Genomic DNA, 18,779 nt, shown 5'->3' with positions numbered 1-18,779 from the left:
ATCATATATAATATGTGTCTGTGTGTGTGTACAATATCTATCCATCTATCTATCTATCTGCATGTTCTGGAGAATGGAATGATTCTCCGTTTTTGCTCAGATGCAACATAGGGCAGCTGCAGAGTGAAGACCTTCTACATTATGCCGTAACCTCAATCTCAAAAGAGTATCTGCAACTGCAGTAATGTGACATTTCTCACATTGGCCAACTTCATGCCCTCTAAATAAGATTGCCCAATTCATGTCAATTTGATGTTTGAGTTAATTTTTGATTCGACTTGGAAACTGACCTTTTTATTCTGTCTTTCTGGGCAGCATTGGGACTGAAAGGTGAAAGGGCACTTGGTAACATAGTGTTATCACCCCACCTCCAAGGTCATGCACCTTTTTCTTAAAATCTTGGAAGAATGGTTTTCTGTAAAATGTGTATGGTAAATATTTTATAGTCAAATTTGGGAAGTGCTTGGAACCATAAATATTATTTAATTCTTAATTTTGTCCACATTGCTGGAGGAAGAAAATGTGCAATGTTTCAGTTCATGTCAAATGATGCCTTTCATTTTGAGATCCTACATTCCTAACAGCATTGATACCCACAATCCAACGTCACATGCTATGAGTCTAAACTTGACAACTGTAAATTAAATGTTTCATATCTGGGCTGCATAAATAAACAGCAAATACATTGTACTACATTCTAGGGATGCATTTTTAATATGATCTTGTGATTTTTTTTAAACAAAGTGAAATGCCATGTTCTTCAAGATGAGTAAGAAATTACTTAATTTTATTGATGGTTTAATCTAGTGTGTGTATCTGCAAATAGATTATAGATCTAAAGTTTGTTGGCCCCAGTAAAGCAGTGGTCCAAACCGCAGAGATTTGTTTGCTGGTTCACAGTTAGTTTTTGTCAGCAGACCCCCATGTTCATTTTTACAAGCATCATTTCACATTATTAGAACGGAGTGAACATTTCCTGATCTTCATTGTATGAGCACTAGAACACTTGAGCTATTTCTGCCATGCAACTTCAGATATTGATATTTCAGTAAGGATTTATATGGTTAGGATTTTTGTATATCAGGATGGCTACACTTCGAAAGTAAGTTGCAGTGTCATCTTGGCGTTAATAAAGAGAGTTTCTATTAACTCCCAGGTCTAAGTTTCTGGACTTTAATTTAAAAATCGCAAGGTAAGTATGGATAAAGAAGGCCAATTGGCCCATCTTAGTTCATATATCCAGAAATTTCCTAAAGATGTTCTCTTTTCCCCCCCCCCCCCCTCCCCACCCCATTTCAGCATTCAGTTGTTTCCTAAAAATTATTCCAAGGTTTTTTGCCTCTACTACTCTTCCTCGAAGTCTATTTCATGCGTTGATGACTCTTTGAAGAAGAATTTCCTGATATCTGTCCTAAATTTGCCTTTTACTGGTTTGAATCTGTATCAATGTCTTACTCTCGCAATTTAAATTAAAGTGGTATTCCAGTTTTACCTTTTCCATCCCCTTAACTATGCTATTTATTCGGATGCCTCCTTTCCAGGCCGAAAAGCCTCAGTTTCTCTAGTCTTTGCTCCTAACACAGACCTTTGACATTAAGGATCAGCCCCATGGCTCTTTTATGCACTTGATTGTCTCCCCTGTATCTTGGCAACTAGAACTGGACACAGAACTCGAGGTGCGATCTGACCAGAGCACTGTACAGATTAGTCACAACTTCCTCAGACTTGCATTCCACAGTTTTTGGCTATATAGTTCAACGTTCTATTTGTTTTGTTGATTGCTGCTCTGGATTAGTTGGACATGCTGCATGTTGAGTCTGCTAAGATTCCTAGATCTCCTTCAACTTCATCCATAGCTATTTCAAGACCATCCATGGAATACGTGTTTTGCTTATTTTTCCTTCCTATGGGTGATACTTGACATTGGTCTGAATTAAAGTTCATTGACTGTTGTTCGGCCCACTTGGATATTTGTCCAATTTGTTTAATCTCTCTTGACTGCCAAATTTTCTTAAATTCCTCAGCGTTTTTTCTAGAATCTCCCGTTTGCATCTAATCCTTTATTCCACTTACTCCATGCAATTCAGTTGATTTTTTTTTATGCCCCTAATTGTATCAAGTCATATGATCAGTGGTTACAGCAAGGAAAAATGCAAACACCGGTTAGAAAGACCCCATGTTTTAGAATATACCTGCTTCATTATTGGACAATAGAGAGTGAACAATGAAGATGGGCAAAAGGTAAGGACAATAATGAAAGAAATGAGCAGCAAGTGGAAGGGAATTGGGAGGGGAAGAAAAGCTTGAAAGGTGTATTCAAAAAGATTTTTAAAATTGATTAGAAATTAAAAGAAGAAAAGGGAAACAACGAGAGAAAGGAAAAGCCTGTTTATGTATTCAAAAGGTTATGATGCAGTAAAGATATAGCTGAGTTTGCAATATATTTACAAATGGTTCTAGTTATTGACCCCCTTTCCAAGTAAAAATGGAATACAAAAATATAGCTGCTTGCATTCATAAATTTTTTCAACCAAGTTACTACAGCAAATAAGATAATGTACACCATCTTAATTTTCTGGCCCTGTAGTTTTTACATATTATAATTTTGTCAATTTTATACATCACTGATCTTCAATATTGTTAGATAATACCATGTCAAAATATTAACGGCAAGATAAACATCATGATTTGAAACCTAAATTATGAGCACAAAAAATTGTGTATTTTTATGGTAGAATTTCATGCCATTTGGTCACACGGGGATTGCATACTTTGGATTGTAGGTATTGTCAAACTTGACAAAAGCATTTTTTGGATTCATAGATTGAGTTTATACTTTTCCTGTACCTTTAATGCAGCCTTGCCGTGTGGGACACACTGCACAGCTATTCTTTTAGCACTGGGCAGTATTGTTCACAATACGGTTTGGCAAACTTCTAACCTTACACCTAGGAAGACAGATTTTCTGGATATTAAAAATAGCGTGGCAGAGAAATGGAAGACTTATTTGAGATGTCCTTCAGTTTTAGAGAAGGTAAAATGACCTTCGTAATATCTGTAGGGATCCTAAAGTACTTGTTCTCTGCATCCCACTTGCCAATTAGTAAAGAAACAACTTGCATTTATTTGACATCTCACATCCTCAGGACATCCCAAAGTGCTTCAGAGCCAATGAAGTACTTTGAAATGTAGTCACTGTTGCAATGTAGGCTAATGCAGCAGCCAATTTGCACACCGCAAGGTCTCACAAACAGCTAGGAGATAAATGACCAGATAATCTGTTTTGGTGACATTGGTCGAGGGATAAACATTGGCCAGGACACTAGGAAAACTCCCCTCCTTTTCTTCGAATAGTGCAATGGGACCTTTTACATGCACCTGAGAGTGCACTAGGTTTCAGTTTAACATCTCATCCAAAAGATGGCACTTCCAACAGATCAGCACTCCTTCGGTACTGCACTGATATGTCAGCCTAAATTATGTGCTCAAGTCTCTGGAGTGGGGCTGAATCAGGCGAAAAGTGCTACCTCTGAGCCACGGATGACACTTAGTAACAGGACAGATGTAGATCTGGTGATGTAGTGGTTGTACTGTACTCTTTCCTTATGGTTAAATGTGCTGTAGAAAAGAACTGACACATCTTCTAATCCTCCTTAGATATGGGGGCGGTGCCAGAGAGACTGAAGGATTGCAAATATTACACCCCTGTTCAAAAGGCGGGGGGGGGGGGGAAGAGAGTGATAAATGCAGCAATTACAGGCCAGTCAGCCTAATGTCGGTGGCGGGGAAACTTTGAGACAATAATCTGGGACAAAATTAATTGGCACTTGGAAAAGTATGGGCTAATACATGAAAGTCCACACGGATTTGTTAAAGGAAAATTGTGTTTAACTAACTTGTTTGAGTTCTTTGATGAAGTAATGGAGAGGGTTGATGAGGGTAGTGTGGTCAATGTTGTGTATATGGATTTTCAAAAGGCATTTGATAAAGTACCACATAATAGACATGTTAGCAAAATTAAAGCCCCTGGGATTAAAGGGACAGTGGCAGCATGGATACAAAATTGGCTAAAGGACAGAAAGCAGAGAGTAGTGGTGAACTGTTGTTTTTCAGGCTGGAGAGAAATATACAGTGGTGTTCCCCAGGGGTCAGTATTAGGACCACTGCTCTTTTTGATATATATTAATGACCTGGACTTGAGTATAGAGGGTATAATTTCAAAGTTTGCAGGTGACATGAAACTCAGAAATGTAGTAAACAATGTGAAGGATAGTAACAAACTTCATGAGGACATAGACCGACTGGTGAAATGGGCAGGCACATGGCAGATGAAATTTAATGCAGAGAAGTGTGAAGTGATACATTTTGGTAGGAAGAATGAGGAGAGGCAATATAAACTAAAAGGTACAATTTTAAAGGGGGTGCATAAACAGAGAGACCGGGGTGGGTGTATGTACAAAATCTTTGAAGGTGGCAGGATAAGTTGAGAAGACTGTTTTTAAAAAAAATCATATGGGATCCTGGACTTTATTAAGAGGCATAGAGTACAAAAGCAAGGAAGCTATGCAAGACCTTTTATAAAACACAGGTTAGGCCCCGAGTATTGTGTTCAATTCTGGGCACCACACTTTAGGAAGGATGTCAAGGCCTTGGATAGCATGCAGAAGAAATTTACGAGAATGTACCAGGGATGAGGGACTTCTGTTATGTGGAGAGACTGGAGAAGCTGGGGTTGTTCTCCTCATAACAGAGAGAGTTAAGGGGAGATTTGATAGAGGTGTTTAAAATCATGAACGGTTTTGTAAGAGTAAATAAGGAGAATTTTTTTTTACGCTGTTGTTATGATCTGGCATGCGCTGCATGAAAGGGTGTTGGAAGCAGATTAAATAGTAACTTTCAAAAGGGAACTGGATAAATGCTTCAAGGGAAAAAATTTACAGGCCAAGGGGAAAAAGCGGGGGAATGGGACCAATTGGATGACTCTTTCAAAGAGCCGACACAGGCACAATGGGCCGAATGGCCACCTCCTGTGTTGTACCATATTATGATACTACTTGTATTGTTGGGATATATGTATAAATATAAATAAAAATTTGGCCTACAATAAAGGTATTGACCATTATGATAAATTTATAGCACCAAGCAGAAAATGTTCTAGGAGCTGCTCATTGGCATTTCCTCGGTATGTTGTTGACCTGACCTGCAATACATTTTTCTCTTGGAGAACCAGGGACACTCTTCTAAGTAATGTAAATGGGCATGGTTACAATATTATGGTACTCCATTTTATTGGAAACTGTCAACTAAAAAGAATTGTATTATTGTAGGCCATGCTGCCACAACAGGTTTATGCATTGATCTGCTCTGCAATTGAGTAATGGGATGCAAGTTCTCCTAAATGAGATCGATGAAGACTTAAGTTTTATAAGACTTTACTTTCTTTCGTACATCTGTTTGAACATTGTTCTGATTTCATCAGTTGCAGGGGACTCTTCGCTGCTGAAATTGGGAACCCAGTATGCCATAAACTATCATGTCGACTAAGAATTTCCACTTCCTGACCTGACGGTCAAGACAACCTTGTCGGACCAAGTGACACTGTTGATAGAGGTTCAATGATTTGGTGTTACCCTTATCCTGAGTTTACTATGTACTCTTATTGTACAGTTTGGATATATTTAATTATGATGTCATGGCCCATGTTGAAGATTGATGGTCACCCAGGAAGAGAATTTTGTAGTTTCTGTGCTGCATGCAAGTGGCTAAAATGATAAATAATTTGTCTCATTTGCAAAAGTGTTTTCAAGTTATAATTTATAAAATTTGCAAAAAGCTTAAAGAAATTCAAGATCTTTTTAGCACATAGATTTGTAGGCATTTCATTCCAGTGAAGAGTATATCAGGTACATGGAGATAAATGATATAGGACGGCGACATAAAGCTATTCAGAGTCTTGTATAGATTTCATGGAGCCAAATGGAGAGAAAATATGTTAGGATACTTTAGCAATGTTTGCAATTGAGCTGGTCAAATCAAGTGACAAAACACCAACACTGCAACTAGTTGTCTGGTTGCCTAATTTTGAATGGTTTAGATATTTCCTTTAGTATATTATTCAAATGTCTGTTGGACTTTTCAGTATACTGACCATGTTAGGCACTGCTGTGGGAGAAGGAAGAACTCGGTAAGAAATGGAAACTTAGGAAGAACGAGAGAAGACTGTTTCCTCTGCCTGAAGTGCTGCTAATAGTAGAAGACCAAATGAATTTCAAGATTATCCAAAGTTTCTACGAGGTCCATAGAATAAATGCAATTGGTGGTGATTTTATGAAGTTCCACTCAAAACTGCAATCTTTAGCTTGCAACTGTAGTGTTTAAAGCGACTTTGGTACTCCTGATGGAATAACAGCAGCTTGTGTAATAGCCTCTGTATATTTGTGCCATTCCCTATTTTATTTTGAGTATTACTTTGTGCATAGTGGTGAAGAAGTTAATTATTACAGCAATTGTGTTCCCTCCTAATGCAATGTCCTCTTCAGCCAGCGGCTTCCGCCTCTTTGTACCACCAGTCATAGCATTCTAAGTCAGTCTTCTGGCTGAAGTGTGTCTCATCTGTCAACATGTTTCTATAAAGCTCGTGTTCTGATTGCCTGCTGTACTTGAGTGCCAAAAGAATATAAATGTTTGTTAGTCTTCAAAATAAGATGTTAGCTAACCATTAAGTATGGGTCTGGTCTATTTTGGAAGCATTTTGTTCATGGTTAAATAGATTAGATATTTAAAAACACTTGTGTGCTCTGCTGAACATTGAGCTTTCTTAATGCTTAATAACAGTCATGTATTCTTGCATTTCAAATCTGTGAACCATGATGCAGTTTGCTTAGACAAGAATGGGAATAATGCCAAGGGATATGTTGGCAAAAATACCAGTTGCATGGTGGGTTTTCTCTTGTTTTCTGCCAAAGTCTGTGCTCTGCTTACAAACATTAATGTGATGCTAATGTGTTAAAATGTAAGCTATTGCAATGTTACATTTATTTATTTGAAGTTTTCTTTTTTAAAATAAATTAGTTGGTTTTATATTTAAAAACAAACCACTTTCTGGAATTTGTTTTGCTGCACAGTGCACTCTCTTGCCCAATCAGGATTTCCTTCCTCAGCAGGGGGTTACTGCAGCCAGACTTGGACCACTGCAGTTACTTGACCATTGTCGATTCGACTTTTTCTTACGTGCTTGCTATTTCTTTACTGCAGTGAAAATGTGGATGTCTACTGCCTTCATATCGCTGAGGACGATGGAGAAGTCGATGGAGATTTTCCACCATTAGATTCCAATGAGCCTATTCACAAGTTCGGCTTCAGTACGCTGGCACTAGTTGAGAAGTACTCACCGCCTGGGCTGGCAACGAAACAGTCTCTCTTTGTTCGGATGTAAGTTTTTTTTTAAAATTAACCTTTTATTTCAACTTGGACATATCTTTCCTACTGTATTTTATTAAGAGAACATTACAGAATGCAAATCCATTTTAATAGGTTTGATAAATTTTCATTAAGCATTTTAACTTCTGTGTTTAACCAGTTGACTGATGTTCTACCATGTGTGAAATTTTGTTTTTAGAAATAGCAGTTAATATAATAGAACATTTTTATTATCTGTACAGAACCTTGTGCAAATTTCCTAATGATCAAAATAACTTACGATAAAAACAGCAATACAATATGCATTATATATTTTAAATTGTTTAATCTGGGGGTTACATTCCATGCAGGACTGATTTGTGTGTTATTTTGCAATGAATTATAATTGCATAGGTTTCCTTTGCAATGTTTATTTTATACCATTCTTATTTCTTGAAATATTGGCGAATTCTTTTAAATTCATGTTTAACGGTCAGCAGACAACTGTACAAATTTCTATGGCCATGGTTTCTTAAAGATTTTAAAATAATCCTTCTCGTTTGACTCTCCGATTGCAAACTCAAAACAAAGATCAATATTTGCTGCAATTTTAGTTGTCCATGTTGTTGGGTCATGCTTTTATATAACTACCAAGTATTCATGTCAGTTTTAATTCTACATAAGGTCTTTGGAATACCTTGGTTAGAACTACAACGTTAATGTTACAAACGTAGTAAGAAACGACCGTCTATTGGTAAAGTAAGAGTAGCGTACACTCAAAATATGTTTGTATATAATTGACTCTTCACTGATATAAATCTATATTTAGGATTGAACAGAATGCATCCTCGATTGTATTAGTTTAGTTTTGTTAGTAGCGCTGCTGTTTTTTCTCTACCTGCGTGATATTCTGTGAATGAAAAATCTGAATACATATAACTCAATACAAATATTAGCAGATTTGTGCAATTGTCAGTAATCAACAAAGATAACCTTAACTTAACTAGACTATAATCAGAACTTTATGACATATTGACTCTATTCTAATGGGCCAGTGGAAATGTTACTACTGCTTGTTGCAATACAGATGTCTTTCACCTCTAAGCTTGGAGTCATCAAAGTAGAATCCTTTGAGTGCAGGGGTGCTATTTGTACCTATGTGTAACTTTTATCTTCGTTTTTTAGTGATAGGGATAATGAGCACTTTCAGGGCATTCAAAACCTGGAAAATGTATCCAATACAAAAACTGTATGAAGCTGGTTTTAAAAAAAGAAAATAAGCTTGAGAAAATTTATTTTTTTGAAGATTCAACAAACTTTAATCTGCCTTTACTGATGTATCAATGTAACCTAGAAGGCTAGATAAATCTCAGTATTCCAGTACAGTATTAACAATGTGGGAAATACCAGTTGTAAATTTTTTTGCAGGCAAATTATGTGCAAATAGGGAGATGCTTTAGGGTGACTGTATTTGTTCCAACAATTCATTTACTTAATACCCTTGGGATTAACTAAATTTATTTTGTTGCTCCAGTACTTTTTTTGCTTCATAATTTTTATTGGTCATCTTTCTTTTGAGAAATTAGATACTGTAGCTGTAAAATCTTTCATTGAGCCAAAGTGCTTTGTTAATGCCTTGTACTGTGTACCGGTATTTGATCTGGCTGCGTGCCAGCTGCAGATCTTGCCCTTTACATTTTTAGAGCATTACAATAGTTTGTTATTTTAAATCCAGATTGTTGTTCCAGTCAGAAATCTTACATATGGACTTAACATAGATTTAGTATAAGTAAAACTGACATGGTTTCCTTTTTGGCAGGAGATTCTGTCTGGAAAAAGATTTTTTTTTCAGAATTTTACATTTCAGGAAATTTGGAGAATGATGTGCAGATGCATCTGTACAATGCTCCGAAATGACACATAGGACTAGTCTAGTCTTTTTCATGTTTAAATTGAAATGAAGAATACAAAAATAAAAAGAGGGGGGAATACAATAACTTTTGGTCAAAGGAAAAACCCCTGGGTCTAGAAATGTGAAAACAATGCTTTTGATCATATTGAAGCAGTGGGGTCAAAAAATGTAGAGAACGTTGTTTAACCTATGACAGGATAAGCAGTTCCCTGCCCACGCCCCCCTCCCCCCCCCCTCGGCCCCAATCCAGATCGAAAAAAGAATTGAATGGTGACAGTAACAACCACTTTCACACTTCCCTGACAAAATTAGGTTGTATATTGTACAGTACTGTAAACGAAACCTCCCAAAATGGTGCCCATGTTGTACTGACAAAATTTGTGTGGACACAAATCTCAGGACTTGAAAGGATGTGAAGTTCATGTTGCTTTTCTAAAGCTTAACTTCCAGTTATTGAAATTGAGTTCACATGCTCCCTCCACCCCCTTTTTTTAAAAGTACAAATAAGGAATTTGCTGACTATAGTCAAGTATGTATTACACAGACCTGCTGGATAGTTTTTAAAGTTATATATGACAAGAATAACGTTCACAAGCTGCATACATATCCAATTCAATTAGACCATTTTTTTGTTTTCACCATGGTCTTCTATAAAAGAAAATACTAGCGGTCAAACTCATTTGGATGTGGTTCCTGATGACTTTCAGCATTGTAGTTCCAGGAGAGCTAACAGAAAATTGCCCTCATCTGCAGTTTGCTGGAAGATAGGCAAGAGGGAAGTGATTGCTAGTGAAACTGCAATCAAGGACCGGCCTTTGAAGGGAGTTGTGGGGAAAATGCTATTTATGATCGTCAGATTCTTGGGAAAGCATTGTGATGAGGCACAACAGGAAAGAGTTGTTGCTGGATGTGCACTCCAGGAATTGACTGGTCTCCTTTTGTGTTTTTAATATTTTAAAGAGTTTTAAAACAAATAATTTATTTTTTAATTTTGATACAATAGATTAGATAATTGTGTTTGCGAGTGCGTGTGGTGGGGGGATTTCTCCTCCTTTGGGGGCAAAGGAAGGAGAATGTGAGCATTCCTTAACCTTTAAGAGGGCATTAGGTCTGGTGAGTAGTTTCGTTCTGAAGCAATAGATCAAGTACATGACTTATTTATCTTGCATCATACTGATCCTGTTAATTGTTTTTTTTAAAAGTACCCAACTCCAGTAATGCCATGATACTAATTAGTTTTCTATTGCACCCTTCCAAATTTTAATTCTGTGATCACAAAATGTTAAATAACTTAAAAATCAAGTTTACTCAGTCCTCTTGACTAAGGGGTCAGTAGTGTATTATTAAGTTGTACAAGTAGTTACCTGTCTGGCTAACGTGAGTATAGGAACAACTATCGTGGAGCCAGGCAGTTATTTAAAACATCAGGGCCTAGGATGTACAGACTTCAGTTGATATTGCATCATGTCATTATCTACATACAATGCTGATTAAAATGCAAATGGTACTTATTATTAATATACAACTATAGAGGACATTAGATTCCTATTATGTCAAACATTTAGAAATCTAGCCAACTGATAAAACAAAATGCTTTACATCTTTGTCAACCAACAGTTATACATTGTTCAGCTGAAGGATATAGTTTCCATTTTTTTTACATTTCTCCCAAATTGTTCTTACTGGTTCAAATGCCTTTTTGCGTCATTCTATTTTCCTCCTGAGACTTTCCTTAGCAACTGATTCCAAATAAACTAGCTCGAGTAAATTTGTTTGCCCCAATGGAATCTATTACTTCTTATTCCTAAACTGCCGGATCTATATGCATCATTTTACTTCAGATTGGTGGAGCAAGGAATAAAAATGAGGTGGCAGAGTTGGCTACTTCAAAAATACAAGTGGGAAAGGAGGGATTAACTGAAATAACTTAAACATTCAAGTTCAGATTGTTTCTGGGATACCATTTCAGTAGGAAGTATTTCAACAGAAGCCGATGGGGAAAATGTCAAGAGTTAAATTTGTGCCAATGAAAACTATTACCCACTTGAGTTTGTAAGCAAAGCTCAGTGGTTGTCAGCAGAAGTAGTTCTTGGTGTGTGTTTGATGCCTAGCTTAATGTGGTTGTCTGTGCAAGATGTTGGTTATCATGACTGGTAAATAATTGAGTTTGAATAGGGAGAGAGCCCTCATTATCCTCCACCTGTGCCCAGCTGGAGGGGAGGGTTGAGATAAAGCCATTAACTGTCTTTTACTGGCACCACAAAGAGCTCAAATACATCTGTGTCTTATTTTCTTTTCTGGCACAATCAGTCGAGCAAGCTAAGCAGGCATGACCAAATTTGGCAAGTTCTGTGGACTTTGGCAAAGTAATGCAGTAGTGTTTTTAAGGAACAGTCTGAGAGCAGTTACTTTGGCTCCTGTATGCCATCATTAGTGTATTGAGTGCTTTGTTTAAAACCAGTCCATTTTGTGGAGGGAAGTGTGTTGAATCAAGTATAGGTTTTCCTGATGAAATGTGTTTTAACAAGTTTTTTTTTCTTTCATCTTACTATTTAAAAAGGCCTGTTATAACCACATTTTCCATAGTGATCACAATGCTGACTGGAAGTGGCATTGATTTTTTAGTATATTCCTAGGAGTATGAGTAGTGTTAACTTAAAATAGTGTAGAAATAGGCAATTGCTGTAATTACATTATATTAACTTCATACTTAAACAAATCACTTTTTAAATACAAATAAAGTGCACATTTATACTTTTGGCCAAATGTAAAATGTTGAGGCTTTTGATGAGCATATGTAGAATATAATTGGTATTGGACAGAGCAAGAATGTATGGCCCATGTTTGTTCCAGTGAATAGTTTATATCACAAAAATGATCCTAGTAATTTCTGAAGACAGAAATAAAAAGATATGAATTTAGTTTGTCTGTTTTCTTAATAGAACCTTTTGTCTGATGTGTGTGAAAAGAAACTGGATTTAGTGATTGATGACCATCTTGTGAAGCTGATTAGAAATGCAATAAATCTGTAAACTAGTATGTATTCTTGAATAACATCTGATAAGTCTCTAAATCCAAAATCAAAACAGAAAATTCTGAAGACAAAAGGTTGGGAATGCACAACAGGTTAGCCAGCATTTGAGGAGAAATGTCGGTTAAATGTTGTGATGAAAGGTCACATCCAAAATATTAATCTGGCTGCCTCTTCCAGATGCTGACCGACCTGTTGTGCATTTCCAGCATTTTCTTTTTTAAAATTATTTTATCATGTTTGTTGTAGCTTAAATTATGGATGTGGTTCCAAATATCATTACTGTGATGATGAACATCCGTTTGTTTTTCTTCTGTGAATTGTCATTTCTGATTTTCAAATTAATTAATAGCTGGCAGCAGGTGTGTGATATTCTAGCATTCACTGGAAGGCAAGCTTAAAGTTTTACCACGAGTAAGTCATTCCTAGAACAGCTCATTAATGAATGAACATTCCAAGTATGCTTTTAGTTCATGTGACTGTCCTTTTGGGAGGGGGGATAGGTGGGTTGTCTTTGGCATTGAGATGGCTGTAAGATAGAAGATTGGAACTCAATTAACCCTCTGTGGCAGACTCAATAATCCGATCTGATACCTCCACCAGGCAAATCCTCAATACTCTAGAGCACTATTGATTGTCCAGCCAGCTTAGCTTATTAATGGGACCTGGAAGGGTAGACATGTTACTGGGAGCTGGGATTTTTCCCACTTGGTTCCAGATTACTACAGCAACAATAACTTGCATTTATATAGCGCCTAAAACATCCCAAGGCATTTCACAGGAGCGTTAATCAAACAAAATTTGACACCAAGCCACATGAAATATTGGGACAGGTGACCAAAAGCATGGTCAAAGAGGTAGATTTTAAGGAGCTTCTTAAAGGAGGAGAGAGGTTTAGGAGGGAATTACAAAGCTTAGGGCCCAGGCAGCTGAAGGCGCGGCCGCCAGTGGTGGAGTGATTAAAATTGGGTATACGCAAGAGGCCAGAATTGGAGGAGCACAGAGATCTTGGGTTGTAGGACTGGAGGAGGTTACAGAAATAGGGAGGGGCGAGGCCACAGAGGGATTTGAAAACAAGGATGAGAATTTTAAAATCGAGGCGTTGCTGGACCGGGAGCCAATGTAGGTCAGCGAGCACAGGGGTGATGGGTGAACAATTCAATGCACTAATGTGTATGGTGGTCCTGCCTGGAAAAACAACAGAAAGCTTACCCGTGTTCTTCATGGCTTTAGCTGGCTATTACTGCCAACTGTTGGGGATTCCTAAGCCCTAATTCTTGCCAACTTGCACCTAAGCTCTCTGAACTTGGTTAAGTTGCTTGTCCCGTGGCGGCAAGTGTGTACACTCTACGTTGAATGTACAAAAATTGTACCTCCTGTAGATTTCTCTTTGGGCCAGAATTTTCTGTCAAAATAACGGCAAGGCTATTGGCGCTTGCCGTTATTTATGGGTAAAAGAGGAGCGGTTAAATGTGAGTATCCAGAAGTTGCTGTCCGAGTTGTGCTGCTCCGCCATTAGGTTCACGAAAACGGCATCTCACCCTTAGCCTCGCCATTTTTCTTTATAAGGAACTTGCTGTATTTGCTCATTAATTGCCCATTAAACTCGCCACAGAAAGGCAAGACTTGTCATTACAATTGTAAGTACCCTTTTAACAACGTGATAAGTGTTAATGACTGCCAATCAACCTCTCTGGCACTGAAAATTAATTATTACAAATGTGGAGTCTCATTCCTTCAGGCTTTGAATTTTTTGGGGAGATTTTAAAAATGTCAATTTTTAAAAAACAAATTTTCCTTTCTGTCTTTCTCTCAATCCAACCTTTCCTTTCCTCTCTTTATTTCTCTTTCTGTACCTGATTTGACATTGTATTCACCCCCTTTAATTCACCCTCCTTCTCAGTCCTTCCTATGTTTTATTTCCCAATCCTTAAATCTCATTGGTTAAGGAGATATCCTGTTGGTTGCCCTGTTTCCCTCGCTGCGCCGTTACCACCTCGCACTTTCAGCAACTTCGTGGGCAAAAATGATTTGAGCTGAAGGACAAATCTAACTGATGGCAAATGCCATTAGATGCCCTACCACAGCAAATTCTGGCCCATTATTTTGATTTGGAGATTCTTGAGCATGGTGATGGATTTCCATGCAAGTCCGATACTCTGCTGACCAACAAAAATTTGTTTCAATGAAAGACTATCATAATTTCCATGCGTTAACTGTCAGCTTTGCTCAGTTGATAGCTCACTTTACTGTGGGTCAGAAAATTGTATTTTGAACCCCAGATCAGAGCTTAAGGCAATAATCTAAGATAACAATCCAATGTCGTTCTGAGGGAAAGAGACATTAAACTGAAGTTCTGCCTGCATTTTCCAGTTTTTAAGTGGATGTTAAAGATTCCATGGCACTATTCAGAGAAGAGCAGAGTACCTCTGGTACCCTGGCCAATATTCCTCCTTCAACCAATGCCACCAAAAAAGAATTAACTGGTCAACTTTTCTGGCGCAGAAGACATTACAACTGTCACTGCAATTCAAAAAGTAATTGGTCCTATGAAGCACTTTGAGATGTTTTTCTGTAAAAAGTGCTATATAAATACAATTATTTTTCTATCTCATTTAGTGATCAGATCTCCTCGAAACAATGGGAGGTACTTGAACTTGGTGAAAGAGAAAGTAATAAGACAACCAGCAGCACCAGGGAGAGACTGCGTCAATCTTTGATTGCTGTATGCACGTTTAAAGTACGTCATGCAATGTGGACCAAAGATACTGAGCAATCACTATCTTTTAAATACACAATCTTCAATTGCATTGCAGGAACACCACTCATGAAACAGCTTCTAATCCATTAGAGAATAGTCGATGTGCAATTACTTGTTTGTACCTGGGAATAGCCAGTTCCGGAAGGGAAGCATGCTTCCAGAATACGTTTTTGTATTTCATTGTTTTTCTAATTTACCCATTCCACTAGCCATTTCTTCACCTGTGTCACACATCATTCAGAGACACAATAACTTACCATAAAGTGGTATGCAAAAATGGCCGGGGTGACTCATCTGCTGTTTGTATTTTAAGAAAAGAACCCTGAGAAAGTAACATTACTTGTGTTTGCTGCTTCACCCAACTGTCTCAACCAGTATCAGGAACTTGACATACATGTAATCATAGCTGCCAAAATGTATTTCCAAACTAACTTTGTTAATAGTGAAGGTATCTAAGTATGTTAATTTAAGATAATATTTTTTGCATAAAACTGGATTTAATGTTTCGCATAACCTTTCATATCCTCCGTATCATCATATAAGAGCACACCTCAAATCATACTAATCTGCCTTCTATTGAGAATATAACGCCTTTTAATGTTCTCAAGAAGACCTAAAGCACTTCACAGCCAATGACGTGTAGAAGTCACTGTCATGTATGCAAATATGGCAGCAAGGTCAAGCAAACAACAATGAGATAAATGATAAGTAAGTGGGTACTTGGGGTGAAAGTTCACAGCCTCATCCTGCTGAGCTTCAAAGTTCCATTCGCTCACACTTCTGCTTTGACCCAAAGTTCACTTCCAAATGGTGAATCATTCACCGGTAACTATAGCTTCAAAGATTGCATTGCAAGATGATAAACAAGCTTCATTACATCTGTGATAAACCAAAAATGGGATTTAATTTTATAAAATGTTCAAGCTTGGCAATAATTTTAAGAAAACAAATAAAGTAGGTATTTGAAGTTTATAGTTTGACAGAAAACTAGAATCCCACTTACTATTACACATTTGAATTACATAATTTACAGTTACAGGTAATTGGACAGAATGGTAGCATAATATTTTCTATTTTTTTTAATGTTGACAGCATAATATCTTTCATGTTGGCTTATTACAATCGTAACTTTTTTGTTGCATTTTGTGGCAATTTCCTTGTATGTTATTTTCATTTTACTCCAATAAACCCTGCCACCCTGGATCTGCTGCTGAAGCTGTAGAGGAAGATGGAGAGCACAGTTACCTCAGAATGATCACTATCATTAACATTCACGGGTGGTTCACTTATCATTTCTGACTGCAGAGACATGGCAGCCTTTATGAAACGTCTGCAGGTGTAGCAAGATGATACATATAACATTGTGCCACAATGGATTTATGTATTCAGTTACAAAAGAAAAGTCTAATGAAAAAATACAGACGGTAATTCTTTATTCCCGCACCACACAATTTGTCAGTAATGTCCTTAGAAGATAAGCACTGGGGTTTTTTTTGTTGCCTACTTTAACCCTGTCACCCAGGTGTTTTTAAATGGGGCCACATCTTTTGCCCTGGGATTTACTGGTATATCTAGGCTGTTTCAAAGATCAGAAAAACACACATATATCGAATGAAGCTGAGAATTATTTCCAGGAATCAAGGAAATAATGAGTGGGTGCACAGAAGACCCTCGTAGTGCTGCTTCCCGGATAAGGGCCCACATCAGCATCCGAAACAATGTGAATAGTAATCTTTTTTTGTCTTGACCACTTCTGTCCCACGTAACTGGTCTTTTTATTGCCCACACATGAAAATAAGTAATGTAAGCCTGTGAAAATAAATCATTATCTCAATGTTCAAGCCAGCTGTTAAAGATGCTGGCCTGACTTACTGTAGAAAAGTCACTGATGAAGAATATTTCTTCTCCTGGGGTCAGTTACATAGGTCCACTGATGGGGATCCCTTCAATGTTGTATCACTGGAGCTGAGTTTAAATCAGGGCCCCAATTGGATATTCAAATAGGATTCTCCTCAATGGGTGAACTTTTGCCTGTTTACATTTGAGCATATAACCTAGCCTGATACTCCAGTGCAGGATTGTGGGAATGCTGCGTTGTTGGCGGTGTAAAACCAAGGCCAGAATCTGTTTGTTTCAATAGTTTAGGTGGAATTTAAAGATCTATTGGCACTATTCAAAGAAAAGCAGGAAGTTCTTTTGGTGTCCTAATCAATATTCCTTCCTCAACTACTACCAAAAACAGATTATTCATCTCATTGTTGTGCTCAGAATGTCCAGAGCATTTACCCACAAGTTACTGCATTTCAAAGTAATTCTATGTATGTGAGACATCTGAGAGATTTAATGTCCATATATAGGGAGAGGTTGGATAGACTGAGACTTTTTTCCCTGGAGAGTAGGAGGTTTAGGGGTGATCTTATAGAAGTCTATAAAATAATGAGGGGCATAGATAAGGTAGATAGTCAAAATCTTTTCCCAAAGGCAGGGGAGTCTATAACAAGGGGGCATAGATTTGAGGTGAGAGGGGAGAGATACAAAAGGGTCCAGAGGGGCAATTTTTTCACTCAAAGGGTGGTGAGTGTCTGGAACGAGCTGCCAGAGGCAGTAGTAGAGGCGGGTACAATTTTGTCTTTTAAAAAGCATTTGGACAGTTACATGGGTAAGATGGGTATAGAGGGATATGGGCCAAGTGCAGGCAATTGGAACTAGCTTAGTGGTATAAACTGGGCGACATGGACATGTTGGGCCGAAGGGCCTGTTTCCATGCTGTAAACTTCTATGATTCTATTCTATATTTTTCTAAAATAATTTTCGATCATTTGCCCCACTGTGAATTAAGGTTTAAACCCCCACTGCATTCTTTACTCTTTTTTTCTGGTCTCACTGATGTGCTAACTGCAGTTGCTGATGTTTACTTTGATTCTCTTCGTGGCAGCATGGCTGAAATCAAGAGCGTTCAGACATTAACTCACCTCCCATTATTTTGTTGAGCAGAATGTTAGGGCTCCACAGCACTGTACTCACGTTCTTGTATATTCTGTTTTTAGAAACAGATACATTTGTATGACATTGCAACTTGAATAAACTGTTATTTCTATCATGAGAGGAACCACAGGGGTCTTCAATCATTGTGAAATAACTTCTGCAATCATCTGTAATCAGTTGCAACCCAACCTGTGATCATCTGTGCATATATTATAAGTATTAATGCAAGTAATCTTGAACAGTAAGATTATGACAAATATTCAGTTCAAGAGCCTTGATGCTGAAAATTTTCCTATCATCCAGTATTGCTAGTCTGCCTGCAAGAAGTAATTAGGGATGTCATAATCCATAAAATGATGACGACAACTCATAAGTAATCAAATTAAGGGGTGCAGATGACCTCATAATCTCAAAGCATTTGTCAACTGTTGGTTATCTGAACCCTATGTTTGGATTACTGCTTCATATTCACTTGTAGATATCAGATATTATTCATAATGTGCACCAAATGAAGAATTTTTATTTTTAAAATTATTTTCCTTATTGCCGCAGCAGTTGTTATTTCCAGAGATTCCTGATGTAAGTTTGAAATAACTTAAAGCAAAGGATATTGCTAAGTTTCTGATTCAGAACCTTGAAAGTGTATTACACATGATGGGACATGCATTTTATCTTATTTGGGATTGTGGGGG

The 18,779-nt window shown here is 37.5% G+C and overlaps 1 protein-coding gene across 3 annotated transcripts in view; it reads left to right on the top strand.

The window, feature by feature from the left end:
• The window catches only part of mapkap1 (MAPK associated protein 1), a 199,333-nt gene that overhangs the window by 100,361 nt on the left and 80,193 nt on the right, over window positions 1–18,779 (top strand). For all 3 annotated transcript variants that reach the window (XM_067969731.1, XM_067969730.1, XM_067969732.1), the window contains one exon: window positions 7,255–7,431. In XM_067969731.1, coding sequence (XP_067825832.1) covers window positions 7,255–7,431 — 177 coding nt within the window. The remainder of the gene's footprint in view (window positions 1–7,254; window positions 7,432–18,779) is intronic.

Source organism: Heptranchias perlo, chromosome 31 (assembly GCF_035084215.1).
Source record: "Heptranchias perlo isolate sHepPer1 chromosome 31, sHepPer1.hap1, whole genome shotgun sequence".
Taxonomy (NCBI): Eukaryota; Metazoa; Chordata; class Chondrichthyes; order Hexanchiformes; family Hexanchidae; genus Heptranchias; species Heptranchias perlo.
The sequence above is the reverse complement of the archived record's forward strand: the minus strand, read 5'-3'. Positions and strand labels throughout refer to the sequence as shown.